Source organism: Loxodonta africana, chromosome 16 (assembly GCF_030014295.1).
Source record: "Loxodonta africana isolate mLoxAfr1 chromosome 16, mLoxAfr1.hap2, whole genome shotgun sequence".
Lineage (NCBI taxonomy): Eukaryota > Metazoa > Chordata > Mammalia > Proboscidea > Elephantidae > Loxodonta > Loxodonta africana.
In genome coordinates, this window is record NC_087357.1 from 21,711,917 (window position 1) to 21,730,844 (window position 18,928).

Here is an 18,928-nt window from a genome sequence, read left to right on the forward strand (position 1 = left end):
CCTTGGTAGGGCCCTGGAGTTGTCAATCTGCAGAGGCTGAAGTCAGGCTCAGCATGTGAAGGGTGCAGCACAAACCCGTCACAGAGGTGATGACCAAGGAGACCTGCCAGGAAACCACGGCATGGACCTTCTGGGGGTTGGGTGATCGTGATTCGTTTTAAAACCAGGAAGTGTTGCACTGTACCTAAAAGAGAATCCCCCTCTTCTCCACTACCCTCTTATGGAAGAAACAGAAATGAGAATCTTAGAGCCTCTCCTGTTTGCTTATCATCAAAGGATGAGGTTGTCAAAATCCACTAAAGAAATTGTGCATGGGACTTCAAAACTTCTGCTACCATGAATCCCACTTTGAAGGGATATTATTGGTGGGAAAGGTGATCGTGGAAAGTGACCTTGCTAATGCTATAAATGATGCAGATACAGGGAACTTGCTGATCTAAGGAGCCACAGGATGTAGTCAGAACCAAGGCTGGTAATGCTCCATCTAAAACCAAATGCATGAGCACTGGCTGGCTTTCTGTCACTGGAAAGCCACCAAGACGCTGCCTGGTTGAGGGCCACCACTGTCAATGTCACTGGCTTTTGAAAGGAAGGGGGCATTGCGTTCCTCCTCTGTCCATGCCCCAGAGCTTTCCGATCATGCTCCTCACTGTGTAGGGTGTGGACTCAGCAAGATGGCAGAAGGTAGGGAAGGAGAGGAGGGGTAGAAGGGAACATGCTCAGTCCTCCCTGCTTTCCAGAGGCTAAAACCCATCGGGTGGTGCCCTCGGGGTCTGTCTGTCTCCTCCAGGTCAGAAGGGACTCTGGGGGGAGTGCAGGCCATGCCACAACTCCCTTCTCAGCCTCAATTTGGTAAGGTTCCTTTTCCTTCCCTGGATAGAATGAAATAGACTGTGGGTTCTGCTCCCATCCCAGAATCCAAGATAAATAATTAAGCCTTTCCAAGTTTTAAACCACCTTAGCCTGCAGATCAAAACATGCTCAAAGACTAAGATATCCATGCAATTTAAAAATGGCAGAAGGAAGGGGACAGGGGTAGGGGTGGCATAAGCCAAACGGAGAAAGCAACAGGGGAGAAAAAATGAGAAAAGAAAGGAAAGCAAAGAGAGAAGGGGAAAAAACATCAGGGAAAACAAGGGAATGACATCAAGCAGCATTCCATGCTAAATTAGGACAGAGTGAAAAGATGGGAAAAGCAACTTGGTGGGCTCAAAACAGAATCTTGTTAAAATGTCCTCAAATAAAATTAGAAACCCTGTGCAGCAGGCTAGGAGCCCTGATTGGCTGGGATCAGTTCTAGCGTTCTCCTCACCCCTCCCACCCTCCTTATGAGGTGGAAGTTTCCATGTCATGGGGATGAGTGGGCCATTTGGAACCCAGGCATGAAGACTGTGAATGACAGAGTGATGGTACTGCTAATGAGTGGCTGAGCAAAGGCAGTTGGAACACAAACACACTTTTGAGCAGCCAGAAAACGCCTCAATTTGCAACTGCTTTGCTTTCTTCCTTCTTTTTTTTAAAGCACATTTTGTCTTATTGGTTTAGCATCAAGCCAGACATGGCAAAGTTCAATGGAGTTGAAAAATGAAGAGACAGGTAACTAGCTGTACAAACTCCAACTCGTAACCTCCCCACCAACTGGGCTCCATATGTCCAATCAGAGGGGTGGCTTCTTAAAAAACGTATGTTTAGCTTCTAATACATTTATTCTGTTTTTGTAAAGGTATTTAGTTTATTATTGAACTAGGAGTTCTTTCTGATCCTGCTCCAGAATGACAACCTGAACTGTGCACCCTTGAAAGTGTACACAATTGTGTCTGTCGTAGAGTTTACAACTCATGAGAACTCTGTCTTCTACATGCACCTTAAAAAACAGCAGAATTGCACGTGTTAGTGCTTCTAGCGTATGAAAAAAAAAAAAAAAAAAAAAACCCTGCACAACAGAATGGCTGCTGGGAAAGTTCTAATAGTGCTGATGCTGGAAGGAAACCCATGGGGATTGAGGGGCCCTTATAACTAGAGGCTTCTCAGCATCTGTGATAACAGAAAAGTTGCCATGGATAATTAGTTAGCCCCCAAAGCCACACTTTAGAAAATCATACTGCTAAAACATGAAGCAGCAGCTACAAAGATTTGTTTTGTTTTGTTGGTTCAATGTCAGGAAAACACTGTTGTCCGAAGGAAGACACCACACCCCGCTTTCAATAAGGTGTGGGTTGTGTCTTAGGGATGTCTGTCTAGGCCAATGTTAGAAAGGGGTGGAAAAAAAGTCATGTCTAACTTGCTGCAACTGCTTCTGAAACAAAAAAGGGATTCATAAACCACACCCACCCCTACAATTAAGGTAAATAAAGCAGGCACCCGAACCAGCCTTACTGTGCAGTGCACACAATGGTGTCTGTGGTACAAGTCTACAACTCATGAGAACTCTCTCTTCTACACAGACCTGTGATCATTCACCACGGCTGGGCTTCTCCGAACAGAACTCCACAGCTAGTTCTCTTCCTACTCAGCATGTGTAAGATCCTGACACAACAAATTCAATGCCTAGACAGGGTAAGTGGAATTCCCATCTTCCTTGGCTAAATCTGTTGCCGTCGAGTCAATTCCAACTCATAGCAACCCCACAGGAGAGAGCAGAACTGCCCCATAGGGTTTCCAAGGCTGCAAATTTTTATGGAAGCAGATTACCACATCTTTCTCCTGCAGAGCAGCTAGTGAGTTTGAATGGCCAACCTTTCAATTAGCAGCCGAGTGCTTAACCGCTGGGCCACCAGGGCTCCTTTTTTCTTGGCTAGTCCTCATTAAATATCCAACATCTCTCATCAAATTCATGAAACTCCATTCTGTTATAGGGAGAAAACCCTTGGGCTGTATTGAAAGGACATTTGTCCCTTCTATTAGCACTGCCATCTCACAGCAAGACTGCCTGCTCAGGTATGAATTTCTCTCCTACTGGGTGTGCAACAAAGGCCCCAACCTCCCCTCACCCTCCACAGTCAGAGAGTCCTCTTGTGCAAGTCCATATCAATAAAGACTCCTAGGTCCTCTTCACTCTAAACGCTTGGTCAATGGAGGCACTTCACCAATCCCTCGTACAGGCATCAGAGAGGGGGGAAAGAGACACAGGAGACTCGTGGGCATGCATGTGATGTGATGAACATCTGATCTAGAGTCTAAACATGGAGCACATGGTAAAGGCATGGAGGAGAGGAAAACGTGACGAGGGAGGCACTACAAACAGGAAGGCGTGTTTGGGGTGTTGAGATACCTACCATCATAATATTCCAAATTCAAAGACTGCTTGTATCAGAACAAAGAAACAACAAATTTAACCAAAGGTGGTCATTAAAGGAAAGGAAATGAGACAAGAACTAGTTGGTACCCCTCCACCAAGAAGGAAGTACCTACAGCCTTCCCTGAGATTACAAGTCAGGTGGAAACCTGCAGGTGGAACATGGCTGTTTAATTTGGACTCTTCTGGGCTTTTCTGATTCCTTTTGGTACCGATACTATATCTGTTCACACATATTTGTTAAATTCTGCAGGCCTGGCACCGCTGCAGTTCGTGGCTACCTGACTCACTGCTTGCAGCCCCTTAGCTGGTGCATGCCGTTCAATGCCACGCTTCTTTTCAGCACTGTAAAACAATGTCAGCTAGCCAAGCTCCTCTGTGCACAGACAGGTGGTTTTTAAATGCAAAAGAAAAACCGAAAAAACAAACAAAAGAAATAAGCCTGCCCCAGAGCACGTCTCCAACCATTTTGACTCCAAGTGCCTAGGAATGCCATCACTGCCAAGTTTTAACTCATTTAAATCTTTGGATATGGTGGCTCTATCTGCTCAGGACACGTGCCACCAAAGCAGTCATTGGGCTGGGCCAGCTCTGGGACTCTGGCTTTCAAAGCAAAAGGAGAAACCCCCTTTTTTTTAAGGTTCTGGTCTCAGGTCTACCACCAGGGCCATGTTTGTTAAGAGCTGGGGAGAGAGAGAAAGAGAAAGTGGAGAGAGGAAATGGCATAAAATTAGCAAGGAAATTTTGAAGAATGAGGATTTATTAGTCATTGATGCCAGTGGGGAAGTAGATGGGGACAATATATTGTCACGCTAAGGTACCAGAAGGACAGAATGCTTTGATTTTCCCAAAGGCCTAACAGTGATAATATACCTGCACGGTTTGCACCATAAAGTCTGTCGGTCAAGCCCGAACAGTGCCCGACACTTCTTTGGAGTATTTGCATCTGTTAGCATAAGGTAAACACAAAAAATACAACACAATGGTGGGTCGAGCTCAGGTGGAAGTGACATCTTAGCTACAGCTTACTTTTCTGCTACATCACCATGGTTTTATTTGATTCTCTTCCCTTACCAAGGACATGAAAGGAAAGGGCTTCTATGAGTCAAAAGGGAAAAAAAAAAAAACAAAAAACAATAAAACACAAAAGAAAAACAACAACCAGAAACCAAAAAACAACAATGAAAAACAAATCAAAAGAGAGAGAGGAGGAGAGGGAAAGGTGACGTTGTTTGCTTCCACCTAGGCCAGGATTACAGTGGATGTCACTGAACCCCGTCCTAGGCTGTCCTGAGGAAGGGGGTTGGCAGGCAACATTCCCTGGGAGGGGGCGCGCTGGGGTTTGCTGTCGCTGACCCGAGGAGGTACGAGTGAGGCTGTTTTACAGTGGCATTTTGGCTAGCAGCAGCGGGGAGAACAAGCATATCCCTCACAGAGCCCAGCACACTTGGCAGTGCCCCGCTCCCTCGTGTCTCCTACGATCCACACACAGCTACAAAGCAACAGGGCAGAGAAGGGGGAAAGGACCGAATAAACCAGCTGCAAACCAGCACAGCGAATCTGGGAAATCTATACACACCTGCAAGGGCCGCACCAGTTATTCTGTTGATCAAGGCCAAAGCGCGCTCGGCATTTCTTAGGAGCGCTCAGGTCTGAATGAGTTCAAGAGAGAAGCGAGCAGAGAAGGAGGAAGTGGGAGAAAGGGAGAGAGAGAGAAAGAAGGTGAGAGGGAGGGGAAAAGAGAAAGATACAAATAAGAAAAAAATAAAAATAAAAAAAGGGAATAAATCAATGACCTGGTTACTAATGGCAAAATATTGACTTTCGATTTTTTTTAAACTTTAATTAAAAAAAAAAAAAGGTAGAAAATCACATTCTTATTCAACTCGTGAAATTAGCTGTTGCAAATAAAGCTGCAGTATCCCTTCTTTAAGGACTGTCTCTCAGATTTGGTTTGAGTTGATAAAGGGAAGTTAGATACTGAAGAACTAACTCTCTTAGAATTTTTTCTCTTTTTTGGTTTTGCTTTTATTTTTTTTTTCCTCAATTTTTTTTTTCTTAAAGAAGAAAATAAAGCGAAGGAGGGAATTAAGTTTGTAACATGCTTTTTTCTTCTCAGAGTATAACAGTTTAAAAAAGGGAAAAAAAACTACAAATAAAAACAGAACAAAATGAAACAAAACAGGAAGAAATAAAGAAAGAAAAGGGTTGTGGTATTGGGATATTGCAGCTTTTGGAATGTTCACCGTTTCTCTTCCTGTTTATTTATTTACTAAGAGAGGAACAGATAAGGATATAAACAGGCTGTGTGAATGAGCTGTTAAGAGTTAGTTGGAAGCTCATAGCAGCATTTAAGCAGGCACAGTCAGTAAAAAGCTAGCGGGTTCCAAATTACAAGCAGCAAAGCAAAAGGAAGAAAAAAAAGAAAATTAAAAAAAAAAAAAAGCAAAGGAAAAAAAATAATCATACTGCGGTTGCATGCGTGCGTGAGAAAACTTAGTGGGAGCAATGAAAAATGCCATTAGATTAAGGAGGTTTATTACTGAATTCCTTCCATTTTCTTTTTTTAAAACCAGTCTCTTTTAAAGAAATACTGCATATTCAATTTGCACAGTTAGTTCAATTCTAAATCACTGTTGTCACTGCTTAAACAACTGTTATGGGAAAAATAAAACAAAAGTTAAATTAAATTCGAAGAGAAAAAAAACAACAGAAGCAACTGCAAAAAATTCTACTGAAACATACGAAACCGTGTAGATGGTCATTTTAAAGACTGTTCAAATGTCATACGTGTTTAAATGTTAATAAAACTACCATGGCAAGGAAAATTAAAAAAACAGTTTATCGACTATTTTAATGACTCAAAATGACATTAGCACCTGTAATCGGAGGAAGTGAAAGGCAAGGATTTAGGAAACATTCGCTGTGTTCTGAAAAAAAAGAACAAATTATACAAAGCCTTCAAAATGGTTTGTTTGTTTGTAAAAGCCTGGCCTTCTCCAAGGGACCGCTGAGATTGCCTATGCAGTATTTCTAATTTCTTCTAGAGAATGACAAACCTCCTTAATTTAAAATGGGTGCAATTTACCACTGTAAAGGCATGCATCGGAAACATTCAGGAACAGCCCAGTTAATATCAAACACTCACACGCTCCTCCCCTAGCCCCCCTCCTCGGCCCTACTCAGACACATACAAAATAAGCGGGCTATAAATCCCGGCCTAGGCAAGCCTACGGCCCTCCAGTTACAGGCTTTGCAGTTATTTAAAAACACATTCCACTAGAATTACAATGCACTTTTCATGCAACAATGAATGTTACTAGCTTTAAAAGGGCGGTCGTGAAGCAATTAATTAAAATGCATAAACAAAAAGGCTGGCTAAGATGGGTTCCCCCACAATGTCCTGGCCTTGGATTTCTCCTGCCTCCCCCAGACAGAAGCCTAACATAAAAGCGGTCCTCAGGTACCGCTCCTGCCTCCCTACGGATGGATGGATCCTTGTTACTTACCATTGGTCTCTCCCGGCTGCTTATCCCTTTTCCTCTTCTTCTTCTTCCCCTAGAAGGAACAGATGAAACACAGCATTATTTCAAGAAACAGGGGAGCAGGGCACCTGGGTTCACCTGGCAGGCGAAGGCAGGAGGAGTGAGCTACTACTATCTCCACCTGCAGCACCTGCTTCCTCATGCTTTCAGACCTCCAGCCCTATGATTCAAATGCTGTTGAACTAGATACCCACTCCTCAGAAGAGAAGCAACTGGTAGGTGGTACAGAAAAGACCTTTTTTCTCACTCACCTATGTCCATCCTTGAACCTGACCCAGGGCATTTTATTTCAGAAAAGGATAGAGGAGAACTAGAGGAGGAAGATTCAGGGAGGGAGGGATTGGAAGCAGCTCAAGAGTCCACAGCAACTGGGCTGCTTGGTCTTGGGCAAACGAACACTGATGGCCACTTGGCTTAGAGAGCTGCCTCGCACCACATGGATCTCTTACTTATAAAGGCCAATTTACTTGGCGCTTCGTTTCAAACTTGGTCTTGGTTTTAAGAGGTGGGTGGGAAAAAAGGCAAAATAGAACCAGAAATCATCTGAGCTTCTTTCAGAACTATGGGATGGGCATCTAAGAAAGATGGCCCTGTTCCTTCCATTCCCCCCTACCTTATATAAGATTATGATAATATTTCTAGTCAAAAAGAGTTAACATTTAAAAATGACCAAGGAGTCCTGATGGCGTAAACAGTTAAGTCCTCAGCTGCTAACAGAAAGGTCTGCAGTTCAAACCCACCCAGCGGCTCTGTGGGAGAAAGACCTGGAGATCTGTTTCCATAAAGATTACAGCCAAGAAAACTCTATGGAGCAGTTCTACTCTATCACATGGAATCGCTATGAGTCAGAATTGATTCAGCGGCACCCAACAACATAAATGGCCAAATAGAAGCACCTAAAGAAATACCAACAAGGTCCTACCACAACCAAATCCATAAAGCTGCAACTCTGTGATTCTTGCCCCAAAGACTATTCCCTGGGGCCGGGAAGGAAGGAGTGTGTGTGTGTGTGTTCATGCCCACGCCTAATAAGTCATCACGACACGAATCTTGCAGTTCGCCTTATAAAGAAAGTTTCTGCAGCCCTAACATTTATTGAGCACTTAATAGATTGCTCCATGTAATCTTCACAACAATCTATGCTACAGGTATTACCACTATTCCAATTTTATAGATAAGGAGGCTGAGGCACGGAGAGGTTCTGTAACTTTCCTAAGGCCACAAAGCTAGCAGGTGGTGGGACCAGGATGTGAACTCCGGCAGTCCTGGCTCCATAGCTAGTCTGGCTTCACTACTAGTCTGCACTGCCTACGTAGCTGAGGAAACTCATTTTAAGGAAGGAGCATGAGCTGCATGGAGTCATTTACAATCTCCAAATATGGAAGCCTCACTGATACCAGCACTATCCATGAGAGTTAGTGTCACAAACAAAAGGAATGTTTTATATTTCATTTGTTTCAGAATATCAGAATAAGACTGTCTTTGCCTAAAGAATCTCATGGTATGCTAACATCGACCCCGGAAGACTAAAGGACAAGAATCTCGTGGTATGCTAACATCGACCCCAGAAGACTAAAGGACAAAGGTAGGTTAAAAAAAAAAAAAAAGCCTTGAGAATCCCTTAGGCCCTGTAAGAAGAACCTCATGAAGCACTCATGGTTCAGGGGTAGAAGTCTCGCCTTCCATGTAGAAGATCTGGGTTCAATTTTCAGCCAGTGTACCTCGAGTGCAGGCACCACCCATTTATGTTGTTATAATGTTTTGGTGGAGGTTTCAAAGGAGCTTTCACACTAAGATGAACTAGGAAGCAATGCCTGGCCATCTACTTCTGAAAATTAGTCAGTGAAAACCCTATGGATCACAATGGTTCTGTAGTGCATGGGTTTGCCATGAGTCAGAGGCTGATGCAACAACAACTAACAACAAGGAGAACTTCAAGGCAGAGATGCCACAGTTTTAGCTCCACTCCAGGGCCTGAGAGCCAACTGCTGCAGAGAAATTCCCTCTCTCAGGTCTCAGGGCCAGCGCCACATGGGAAATTTATGTTGGCTTTCAGTTCAGTACTTCTGTTTGAACCATTTGATATTCCTTGGTATACAATGAATTAAAACAAAAAAAAAGAAGTTCGTATGCCTTCTAATAAGGCACGTGTCTCAGAAGCCTTCAGCACCCCATCTTTGCCCCATCCCCATGCAAACAGCAGCCTACCACCTGGCTGTCTAAGAACAAGCTGGGGGGTCTAGTTTCGATTTACTTAGGAGCCTGCAGTCAAAACTCAACTGGGCACAGCAATGTTTCAACTCCAAGGGGTGTCAGCATCCATATACCCAAGGGCTTCAAAGTCATCTTTTATACAGCATTCACCCATTTTCAATCTCTTACCATATATTCTGAAAGGCAGTTGAAAATTCCTCTACCCATGGGAAACTGTCAGTTGAGGATAGGTAACTGAGATGTTCATGACTGAGGAAATAATCATTTACACTGAAGGCTTCTAGAGGACAGGGGCTGTGTTTTAACAGGAAAAGGAACTGAAGAAACTTAATAAACACTGTACAGTGAAGAGGGAGATGGGTCTCAAGGAAGGCAACCACTTCATTACCTCTTTATACGTAGCAAAAGAAAGAAAAGACCTAATACATGGGGGCAAGGAAAATAAAAACCAACTGAGATATGCAAGTGGCCCAGATTTAACATCCTTTACCTAATCTAGAAGAGCTAGGGGAAAAAAAATAACCTGAAACAATGCCAGAGAGACTGGGTATCACCATGGAATCAAAATGTTTTCCTTGTGTTCTAGAATGTGCCAAGTTTAACAACCCAAATGTGACTGTTTTACTCAATTCTGTTTTCCTAAGGTAGTAACATAAAGACTTGTATCATCACCACGAGGCTGGAAAAACAGCAACATTAAGGACGCATGAGGTTAACACAGAAAACTTTCACTGGAAGAACCTCTCAGAATTTACAGATAATCAAAGCAATTTCTAAAAACTCCTAAGTCAAAGCAATTAAAAAAAAAAACTAATAAGGTCCTACCATAATCAAATCCATAAAAGCTTCATAGAAGATTCTTGCCCTATAGACTGTTCCTTGGAATAGGAAGGAAGGAAGGAGAGAGAAAAAGGGAGAAAAAGAGCACACACAATGTGTATTGAGTCATCATAACAGGAATCTGGCACTTCCTTTTATAACAAAGTTTTTTTTTTTTTTACCCCTAAATCCAGATTCACCTCTATTCTTTCTCTTAAGTCTTATCAAGAGTTCCCATGTCATACCAAACCATTTTCCCAATGTAAAACTCAGCTAACATCATCACACCTGTCTCATGGACCTTCTGAAACCTAGAAAGTATGACAAAAAAAGCTTTAGGCATTATTAGGTCAACATGACTCCCAGGTAAGCCAAGCGCAGCATTCTTTGAAAGCTATCACAAAGTCTGCCTTGTACTTTTGTGAAGACTGTACCTTGCCCAACTCCAGGGGGTAGCATTCATACAGACCACAGTGTGAATGGTACACCCTGTGCAGCTGTGCAGTGGACACCCTGTGCAGCTGTACATAAAGGCCCTGCTATGACCGAATCTACCTACTGGAGATATGATCCCTATAGCTTGAGTCTTCTCTGAGGCACCATTCTAGATGACTCAAAGATTAGATCTATAGAAGGGGGAAGTTAGAGATGAACTCCAAGAGCTTGTGACTGGAAACCAGGAGAGAAGCTTAAGTGAAATGGAATGGCTACACGTGCAGGGGCTGCAGAGTCTGCCTGCTGCTGGGAAGACCCAACTTGGGGCCAGGTGTGGGTGAGCAGCGAGCCTGCAGAAACGCACTGACTTTCTCATGTTCTTTCTTTCAACACTAGAAGATAGGCTTCCCCACTGCACACATGCTGGGGACAGACGGAAAAGGTTCCAAGTAGTAAAGACCCTGTGCCTGCCTGTTGGTGACACAATTCTCAGCAAAGCAAATGTCCCATTTAAGAAGTCCTAGCACTGATTCTGATTTCAACTCCCACAAGGGGTACAGTCTAGAGACCGACACTGGCAACTGAGGGTGGTGGGACCTAGAGGGAGATGGGTGGGGGCAGTGACAAGGACATGGGAGTCAACCCCACCAGTCTCTGTTCTCCATGCTCCCTCACCTGTACACCAAAGAGCAGACCAACAAGCGTATGCTTCAAGGTAATGAGAATACAAAAGGAAGGAGACTTGAAATAGCTAGTCAGAATAAGCAGAAAGCAGTCTTCACTCAGGGCTTACATGTCCATGCAGATGTTTGTGACTTCTTGATGAACAGTTAAGTTCTGAGAGAGTGAGACACAGATCTGATTTTACTGTGAACCCCCAAAATACCTGTGCACAGTAAGTTTGTAATCAGTTTAACAATTTCATGAGCCCCAACCCACGCACGTGGAGAGCTTCAACACAGACGTCTAGAGAGGGTCAGGTGAGAAGAGCACAGGAAGCTAAAGCAATCACCCATGGCTCCATGACACCACCAAGAAAGGAGGGAAGATGGTCACTGACCCTTAGACAAATATGTTCCCTCTGAGTGAATGGTTGTTATGGATTGAACTGTATCCCTCTAAAATGTGTGTCAACTTGGCTAGGCCATGGCTCCCAGTACTGTGTGACTGTCCACCATTTCGTCATCTGATGTGATTTTCCTATGTGTTGTAAATCCTACCTCTATGATGTTAATGAGGCAGGGTTAGAGGCAGTTATGTTAGTGAGGCAGGACTCAATCTACAGGATTAAATGTGTTTTGGGTCAATCTCTTTTGAGATATAAAAGAGAGAAGCAAGCAGAGAGACCGAAGGACCTCATACCACCAAGAAAATAGTGCCAGGAGCAGAGCATGTGCTTTAGACCCAGGGTCCCTGCGCTGAGAAGCTCCTAGACCAGGAGAAGACTGATGACAAGGACCTTCCTCCAGAGCCGACAGAGAAAGCCTTCCCCGGGAGCTGGCACACTGAATCTGGACTTCTAGCCTACTAGACTATGAGAGAATAAATTTCTCTTTGTTAAAGCCATCCACTTGTTGTATTTCTGTTATCACCCAAAAAACCCAGTGCCGTCGAGTCGATTCTGACTCACAGCGATAGCTAAGACAATGGTAAAATCACTTCAGAGAACCCAGTGCCAGGCAATAAATTGTCCGACAAAGTAAGAGGCATTTCATCCATCTAGAGAGTAGAGAGAGCCCAGAACTGGAGGTATTGTGCAAAACGCAGAATAAATGATAACAATGGGAACTCACAGAGGTCTCCAACCAAAAAGGAGAGCAAGTTTATGGGAGAAGAAGGATCCCAGGTGTCACAACCACGGCAACAGTGAAAACAGTAATCCTATTGTGTTTCTTGAAAACCAGGAGACTAAATTAGGCAAGTGCAACAGGCAACACAGTAAGCAGAGACACACACATCACATAACACACACCAAGCCCCTACCCCGGCTGGGGCCCAATATCCTGTCCATCTTGCCAAAGGACAACTTCCACTGGCTACTTTAAGGGATATGCCCCTTTTAGGACAATATAGACTTCCCACTTGTACTGTGCCATGGTATCATAAGGTAACTGTTTTGTTTTTTCCTCTTAAGGATGAAGACCCTGCTGCAAGACCTCTGAGGAATCAAACCCTCCCCTTTTATCCCTACCCACTGGTCTCCCCTATAAGGCCACGCCACCACTGGGGCACACGGAGGAGCTGGGCTAGTACTCATGAGCCCCACTGGGCAAATCCTAGAGCTGCAGCTCTCGAAGATGTGGACAAGCAGGTGTGGACAGTCCCAAATTGACCTCGTCGGTCCCGAGCTGTAACTTGGAACACCAGCCTCCTCCAACCTCTCTAAGGAATGGCAGTGCTGAACAGAGCCATGCTGGAGGCCAAGACAAGACCCTTCAGTCCAGTGCTTGGGTGAGATGGTAATGGTCCTGGAACTGGGCGGGCCACATGGTTCCAGTGCCTGATGTAAGTTGGCAGTTACTATTCTCTTTGCTCATACAACACACAATACAACTGTACAGGCTAGTCCGGAGAACAGTGACCCACTTACGTAGTTATCCCGTGCGGACCAGCCTGGGTACAGCTGCATATGGAGTTGTCGTTCCTTCCGGGCTAGCTCGTAGTACTTCGCCTGCTCTTCTCTGGACAATGCGTGCCACTAAGGGGGCGCCAGGAGGAGACAGACATGCAAATATGTCACAAACACTCTACGGCCAGCGTGTGAATACTAATCTATCTTTTTTGGGTGAGTCCATCCAGAAATGGCATCTGCTGATTCTGGCAATGTGCCGGTTCCTGGCATTAAAGCCTTGGTGATCTGCTTCTGAAAGGTCACAGCATGAAAACCCTATGGGGCACAGTTCTAGTCTGACACACATGGGGTCACCATGAGCCAGAATTGACTTGGTGGCACTTGGTTTTTGTCATTACCGGGAATGTTTGGACAAAAGCCTATCTTGTCATTTACATTGGCATATCGTCCTAGCATTTACTCTCTCTCTTTAGGGGTGGCGGAAGATTTTGGTTGTGGTTGCTCTGAATGTTATCGGAATGCAGAGTTCCTGGTCTGGCTCAAGGAAGGCCGTCGAAGGAGTCAGAATGGGGCTGAAAGGGTTCTCCAAACGAATGGGGACAGGGAGGCTTTCCACCCCACATGCGACATCCTCACCCTTACTTCCCCTTGGCCCACTGCAGCGAGCCTACCCTCCGCCCCAGGATCTGGTTGATGGCCGCGCTTTCTTTCAACGTGCACTCAGCCACGACCTTTGCTCTCATTTCCTTCATATACAACATGAATGCGTTAAGAGGTTTCTTTATGTGGGGCTTCTTCTTTTCTTCTTCCTTTTTGGAGTCCTGATGCTTTCTGGATAGAGACAAAACAGACAGACACAACCCCCGTAAAGAGTCACATGGCCCAACTTCCTCCCTGGCAGCCCTCGCCCAACTCCTCACACCCAAACCTAGCAGTTTTGAATAAAAACCCCCGCTTCCACTTTTGGTCTTCTCCACCCTGGAAAATGGAACAAAAATAGCCTGGGGAGGGGGTGGAGGAAGAGATAGATTTTGTAATCACTTCCTCAAGTTTCACAAATATACAATTTTCCCAAGCCAGAGGGGAAAGCACATGGCTGCCTTCTCCATCTTGAGAGGCGTCTCATTCCTTCAAAACGAAAATGCCAAACATTCTATTAAGGCGTTAGGGTTCAGGGAAGCAGTTGCAAATCCCAGTTCATTCAAGTACACAAAAAAGGGTGTTCTGGTCTACCCCACAATGGGTACAATCAGTAAAGCTCAGCCATAATCCATTTTCTCCCTCTTTGTAGGGAATCCCAGGCCCCAGAAGGGCTAGATTTTTATTGCACTCAAACCAACCAGACCAGGTCAGCCTTAGGTAAGGAGCCATGCCCTGAAGCCAAAGCTGCTCTACTGGGCTTGCTGGACCCTCTGGCAAAGATAAAATCGGTAAGAGCCAACACTTACGAGCTATGCAGTGAGCCGACGTCACTCTGGGAGGATTCCTGTTTGACCGTTGGTGTGACGATGGCCGGGTGGGGAATGCCAGTCGTGTGTAGAGTATGATGTGGTGGGACCATATGGGGTGGGAACCTAGAAGACAGAAAGCTGTGTAAATCGTCAGAATAAAAGTGAATGAATGGGGAGGGATGTGTACACACAATAATAAAAAAAAAAAAAAAAATACAGCATGTAACACTCACATGAAAGCAGCCCAAGGCATATGAAACCTGTCAGCATTAATTAGCGATAAATTAAACATAATGATTCTCATAATGTCATTAAAGCCAATCTTCCCCTTTCATTATTGCTACTGACACGAGACATTATGATTTTTAACATCTTTAGCAAAAGACAAATTCAACTGATGTACTTGGGCGGAAAAGTGGGCTCAGAATACCTGCCGGAAATCACACGTCCACTTTCTTTTCGAGCCATTATTGGTGGCATTCAAGGATACAATTCCCTAAGTCCTAATCTATAAGGTCGTTATGAGTTGGAAGCAACTCGACAGCAATGGGTTTGGTTTTTTTTTTTTTTTTTTGTAATCAGCTCCAGAATGAAAGGAGAAATCTTTTGTTGCATATTGACAGCTAAATAAAATATTAACGTGGCTGAAGTATATACAGATTCTTGACAATGCTGGGCACGCCTCATTAGGCCTCATTCTGGTGATGGATGCAATAAAATTTTTATTTTTCTTTAGCTGTTGGGTCCCACCATTTTGACAGGAATGGGAGAGTGAGACAGAGAGATGGGGGAAAATCCCAGTATTTCCATTTTGGTTCTCATCCTAAGTCCTTGACATTTTTAATAAGTTTGTATCCTCTTATGGAAAGAAGCAAAAAAGCAGTACTTTTATATGTACAAAAATGAAACTTTAAATTCCACTTCATACGTCTTTTCCAGCCCAACAATTCTAGGACCTCTGAATCATTTTTACTTAATAACATGTTGTCTATGCACTAAAAGTCCTTCTAAATTATTATGAAAATTGTAAGCAAAGAAATGAAAGTTTGTTTTCTAATCTAGTACTGGCTATTTTTAGGAAAGTTCTTTGAAACCCATTTTCGGCCCTGAATAGGCATTTCCCAGCCCTGGAAATTCGCCGGGATAGAAAAATCTCATCTCAAAATACTCTCCACCCATCTGCAAACTGATGACTGGGCCTGACAGACAGCCTTCCCATTTTCTGATATGTTTCGGAGTCACTGTGACTTATACTGGGTTAGAAGAATCACGGGTCCTAGACTAGCTTAATACTTCCATAGAGAAAATTAGGGGGAGGGGCCCAGTGGGTAGAAACCTAAAAAAAAGAAAAAGACAATGGCAGCCTCCTGCTCCAGCCTGGCAAGGTTATGCCAGTGAACAGACTGAGAAGCCACTCAGGAGAAGGGGAATCAAGATCACGTCACTTGCAATGCTTTCTTAAGAAATCCCAACCCCAAACAGCCCAACATGCCCTCCCAGGAATAACCATCTGCTCTTCAGAAAGTCGATTTTGGAGGGTCTTTATTTTCAACTGAATCAGCCGGATCTTGTATTGGGCCGTGTATGGGAACTGGTGGTACTAACGAGGGTTTTTATCATAACAGTTATTTCAAAAGGATCCTGCGTTTATTTACAAGGCTCTTTTCATAGACGGACTAGAGATGAAAACAGCTTCCATGTAATCAAAATAATGTAATAAGGGTTAGTTTGGAAAATGATGAAAAATTAAAGTACTAACTAAATCTACAGAGATCAACAGAGAAAAGACCAATAAAGGCAGAGTTGTGAAGGGGGAACATTCTTGACTCAGAAATTACATCTCCATGGGGTCCTCTCTAGCCTGTCTTTGCTTTTAAAGCCAATGTTGGAACTATTACATTTGGTTGATAAGAAATTAGGAATTTTTAGGTGAGATGTTAGTATTTTGGTTATGTTAATAATCTTTTCAGAAGCAAACCAAATCAAAGCCAATGTTCAAAGTTTCGGTAGCAACAGCATGTTTGTTTTTTTTTTTTTTTTAATATGAGTCACAAGGTGGTATAGCGGTTAAGAGCTACAGCTGCTAACCAAAATGTCGGCAGTTCGAATCCACCAGGTATTCCTTGGAAACCCTATGGGGCAGTTCTGCTCTTGTCCTACAGGGCTGCTAAGAGTCAGAATCCATTCAACAGCAATGGGTTTGGTTTTTTGGTTTTAAGTCCATTTAGGGTAACCAAAAAAAAGGAGGGGGGGGGACAGAGGGTGGGGGTAAAAAAACAACTCCCAACCCACTCTTGCTCCAAGGGAAAAAAAAAAAAAGATGGAAAGGAAGCCCTTGGGAGGGCGCCGGGGCTCCTGGGTTACCCCGTTCCTTCTCTTTGTACTAAGGCCTCAGAGGAAACACAAGTTAAGAACATGTGTTCTTGGAAGCCCTTGGGTGAAGCAGTGGGTGGAGTGGCAGCTTTTACTGTGAATTTTAAAGGCTTGACATTCCTCAAATACATATGTTCCCTTCCTGCAGAATAAGAATATGTGTACAGACATGAGAAAGAGAGAGAGGGAGAGGGAGAGAGGGGGAGAGAGACAAAAGCACAGTGTGCACGCACGTGAGCATGCCTACACCAAACACCAGCGAGAGACACCACAGTCTGAGTACATTTTGAGGTGGCAAAAAATTTCAAGCGCTACCACCAAGACCCAACACTACTGACTTCATATACCTAACACCCGTCATACATCTGAAGCACCTATAGCAGAGAAACAGACCGTGTGTGGGGGGGTTGTATGTACACCTTCGCTTAAGAAACTCCTTTCTGCAAGACAGCTATTTCACCAACTGCAATAAACACCCTAAAAATTCTAAGCAGCTCGTTATATGCCCTCGTCTGCTTTTATGGCTCCAAGCCAGAATATAATGATGAACCTTAACTTGTTAAGGACAACTAATTTTTGTTTCTGGCTGTCTCAGGGGCTTCTCTCTTACTCACTCTCACTTTGCTTCACTGTTGACATGTTTCTGTTAACTGGATGTCATCTGCCGGCCTTGATTTTATGCACAAGCAGTGGGACGCATTTTCCTGTGCAACAATCCTGCTCTGAGTTGCATGAGATTTGTCATTATTCTCTCATTTTCCCCCTTGCACTTGTAACATTTCATCTCTTCCTGCCTTATTTTTTGTGAGCCACGGTGCACCCACATTATGGTTTATACATGATCTCGCTCCCTTTGAAGCCGGCAGATTTCAGAGCCCGCTCTCGTCAGGAGAAGAGTCTTGCACCAATTTAGCAGGCTGAGGGCCCGGAGCTCCAACATCTCAATCTAAAGGGGGTCACAGGGTGGCACAAGTGAGTGTCAGCAAGAGCTGTTTAATTGCCAATCTAGGCTTCTCCATGGTGTTTAAAGTATAATGACCCATCACTTAATTCTGAGAAGTCCTGGCCCCGCTGCTGAATAGAATGAATATCAAAGGGTGTTCTGGAACAGGGCAAGCTGCCTACATTTCCTGTAACTGCCATAAGTATAATAGACCTATACTTCTGTCGCCCCATTACCACAATAATGTATTTAATTTGCTGTATACGCTTTTTAACTAGCTACCTTTCATAAGGCCTACCTGGGGAATCGGCTGCCTCCCCCCGCACCTTGCGCCCCTCACCTTTCCTCCCACCATTCCCTTCCATCCCCCGGCCCACCTATAAAGCATCCACTGGCCTCCTAATGATAATTCAATTGATAAGCTTAACCCCAGGCCCTATCCTGCGATTACTTCACCGCTTTTAACCTCTGAACCCACCAAGTAAACAAACGTGCAAAATAAGCGGGTAGGTGAGACAGATGCTGGGATGCGGGGAGGATGCGCTGTGGAGGATCCTAAGTCGCTCAGACACCACACTCCTCCTGGGAGACTCCCTGTTCATTTCCATGCCTTACGAGGTCGTGATGACGTTATTTAATGAAGGTAACCTTCCTCTTCACGATTGAGGGGAGAACACACGAGCGTTTTCCCCACCTAACCAACACTAGTGTGGATTTTGAAATGTAGATGCTTTAGCACATGTGGGAAATACATCTTTATGATTTCATGATAAAGATAGAATAATGACAAATGTTATATATGCTACAGTTTGTTTTTATTAATGAATGGGATTCTCACTCCCTCACCAAAATCTGTTTGTAAGAAAGACAAGGGTACTGTGGCCCGTCTTCCCAATCCTCCCTCTGGTCTTGGGCTTGCCATGTTGGCCACAGAGACTGGAGGAGGAGGCCGGGGACAGCATCTTTGCCATGTAATGCATGCTAATTTAATTACGTGCCATCATCAAAATGGATTAGTTGCTTCAGCCCATCAGGAAAGTCTAAACCTCCACCGATTTAATTAACTTGACTGAAAATCAGATGAACAGAAAATAAAACTATCATTAGGAGCAATTAGTGACTACTTAAACATACTGCTGCCAACCAGTTTGTAAATAAACTAGCAGTCCCTGAAAAAATTAGCCAGAATTAATCAGCAATAGGAAAAGGAGAATATGGGGCTTAGAAACATGTAGATACACATATATGAGCATATGTACGCATATCTATTTACATATACAT

General features: G+C 44.0%; 1 protein-coding gene across 40 annotated transcripts in view; it reads right to left on the minus strand.

Annotated features, from left to right (window-relative positions):
• TCF7L2 (transcription factor 7 like 2) overlaps positions 1-18,928 on the minus strand; it is a 238,739-nt gene that overhangs the window by 20,176 nt on the left and 199,635 nt on the right. For 8 of the 40 annotated variants that reach the window (XM_064269287.1, XM_064269285.1, XM_064269293.1 and 5 more), the window contains 6 exons: positions 14,329-14,469; positions 13,552-13,711; positions 12,899-13,006; positions 6,805-6,853; positions 6,175-6,225; positions 4,169-4,241 (listed from right to left, as the gene is read on the minus strand). In XM_064269287.1, coding sequence (XP_064125357.1) covers positions 4,169-4,241; positions 6,175-6,225; positions 6,805-6,853; positions 12,899-13,006; positions 13,552-13,711; positions 14,329-14,469 — 582 coding nt within the window. Of the gene's footprint in view, positions 1-4,168; positions 4,242-4,874; positions 4,948-6,174; positions 6,226-6,800; positions 6,854-12,898; positions 13,007-13,551; positions 13,712-14,328; positions 14,470-18,928 lie in introns of all 40 variants that reach the window. The other 32 variants (XM_064269290.1, XM_064269294.1, XM_064269288.1 and 29 more) reach the window with 15 other exon arrangements.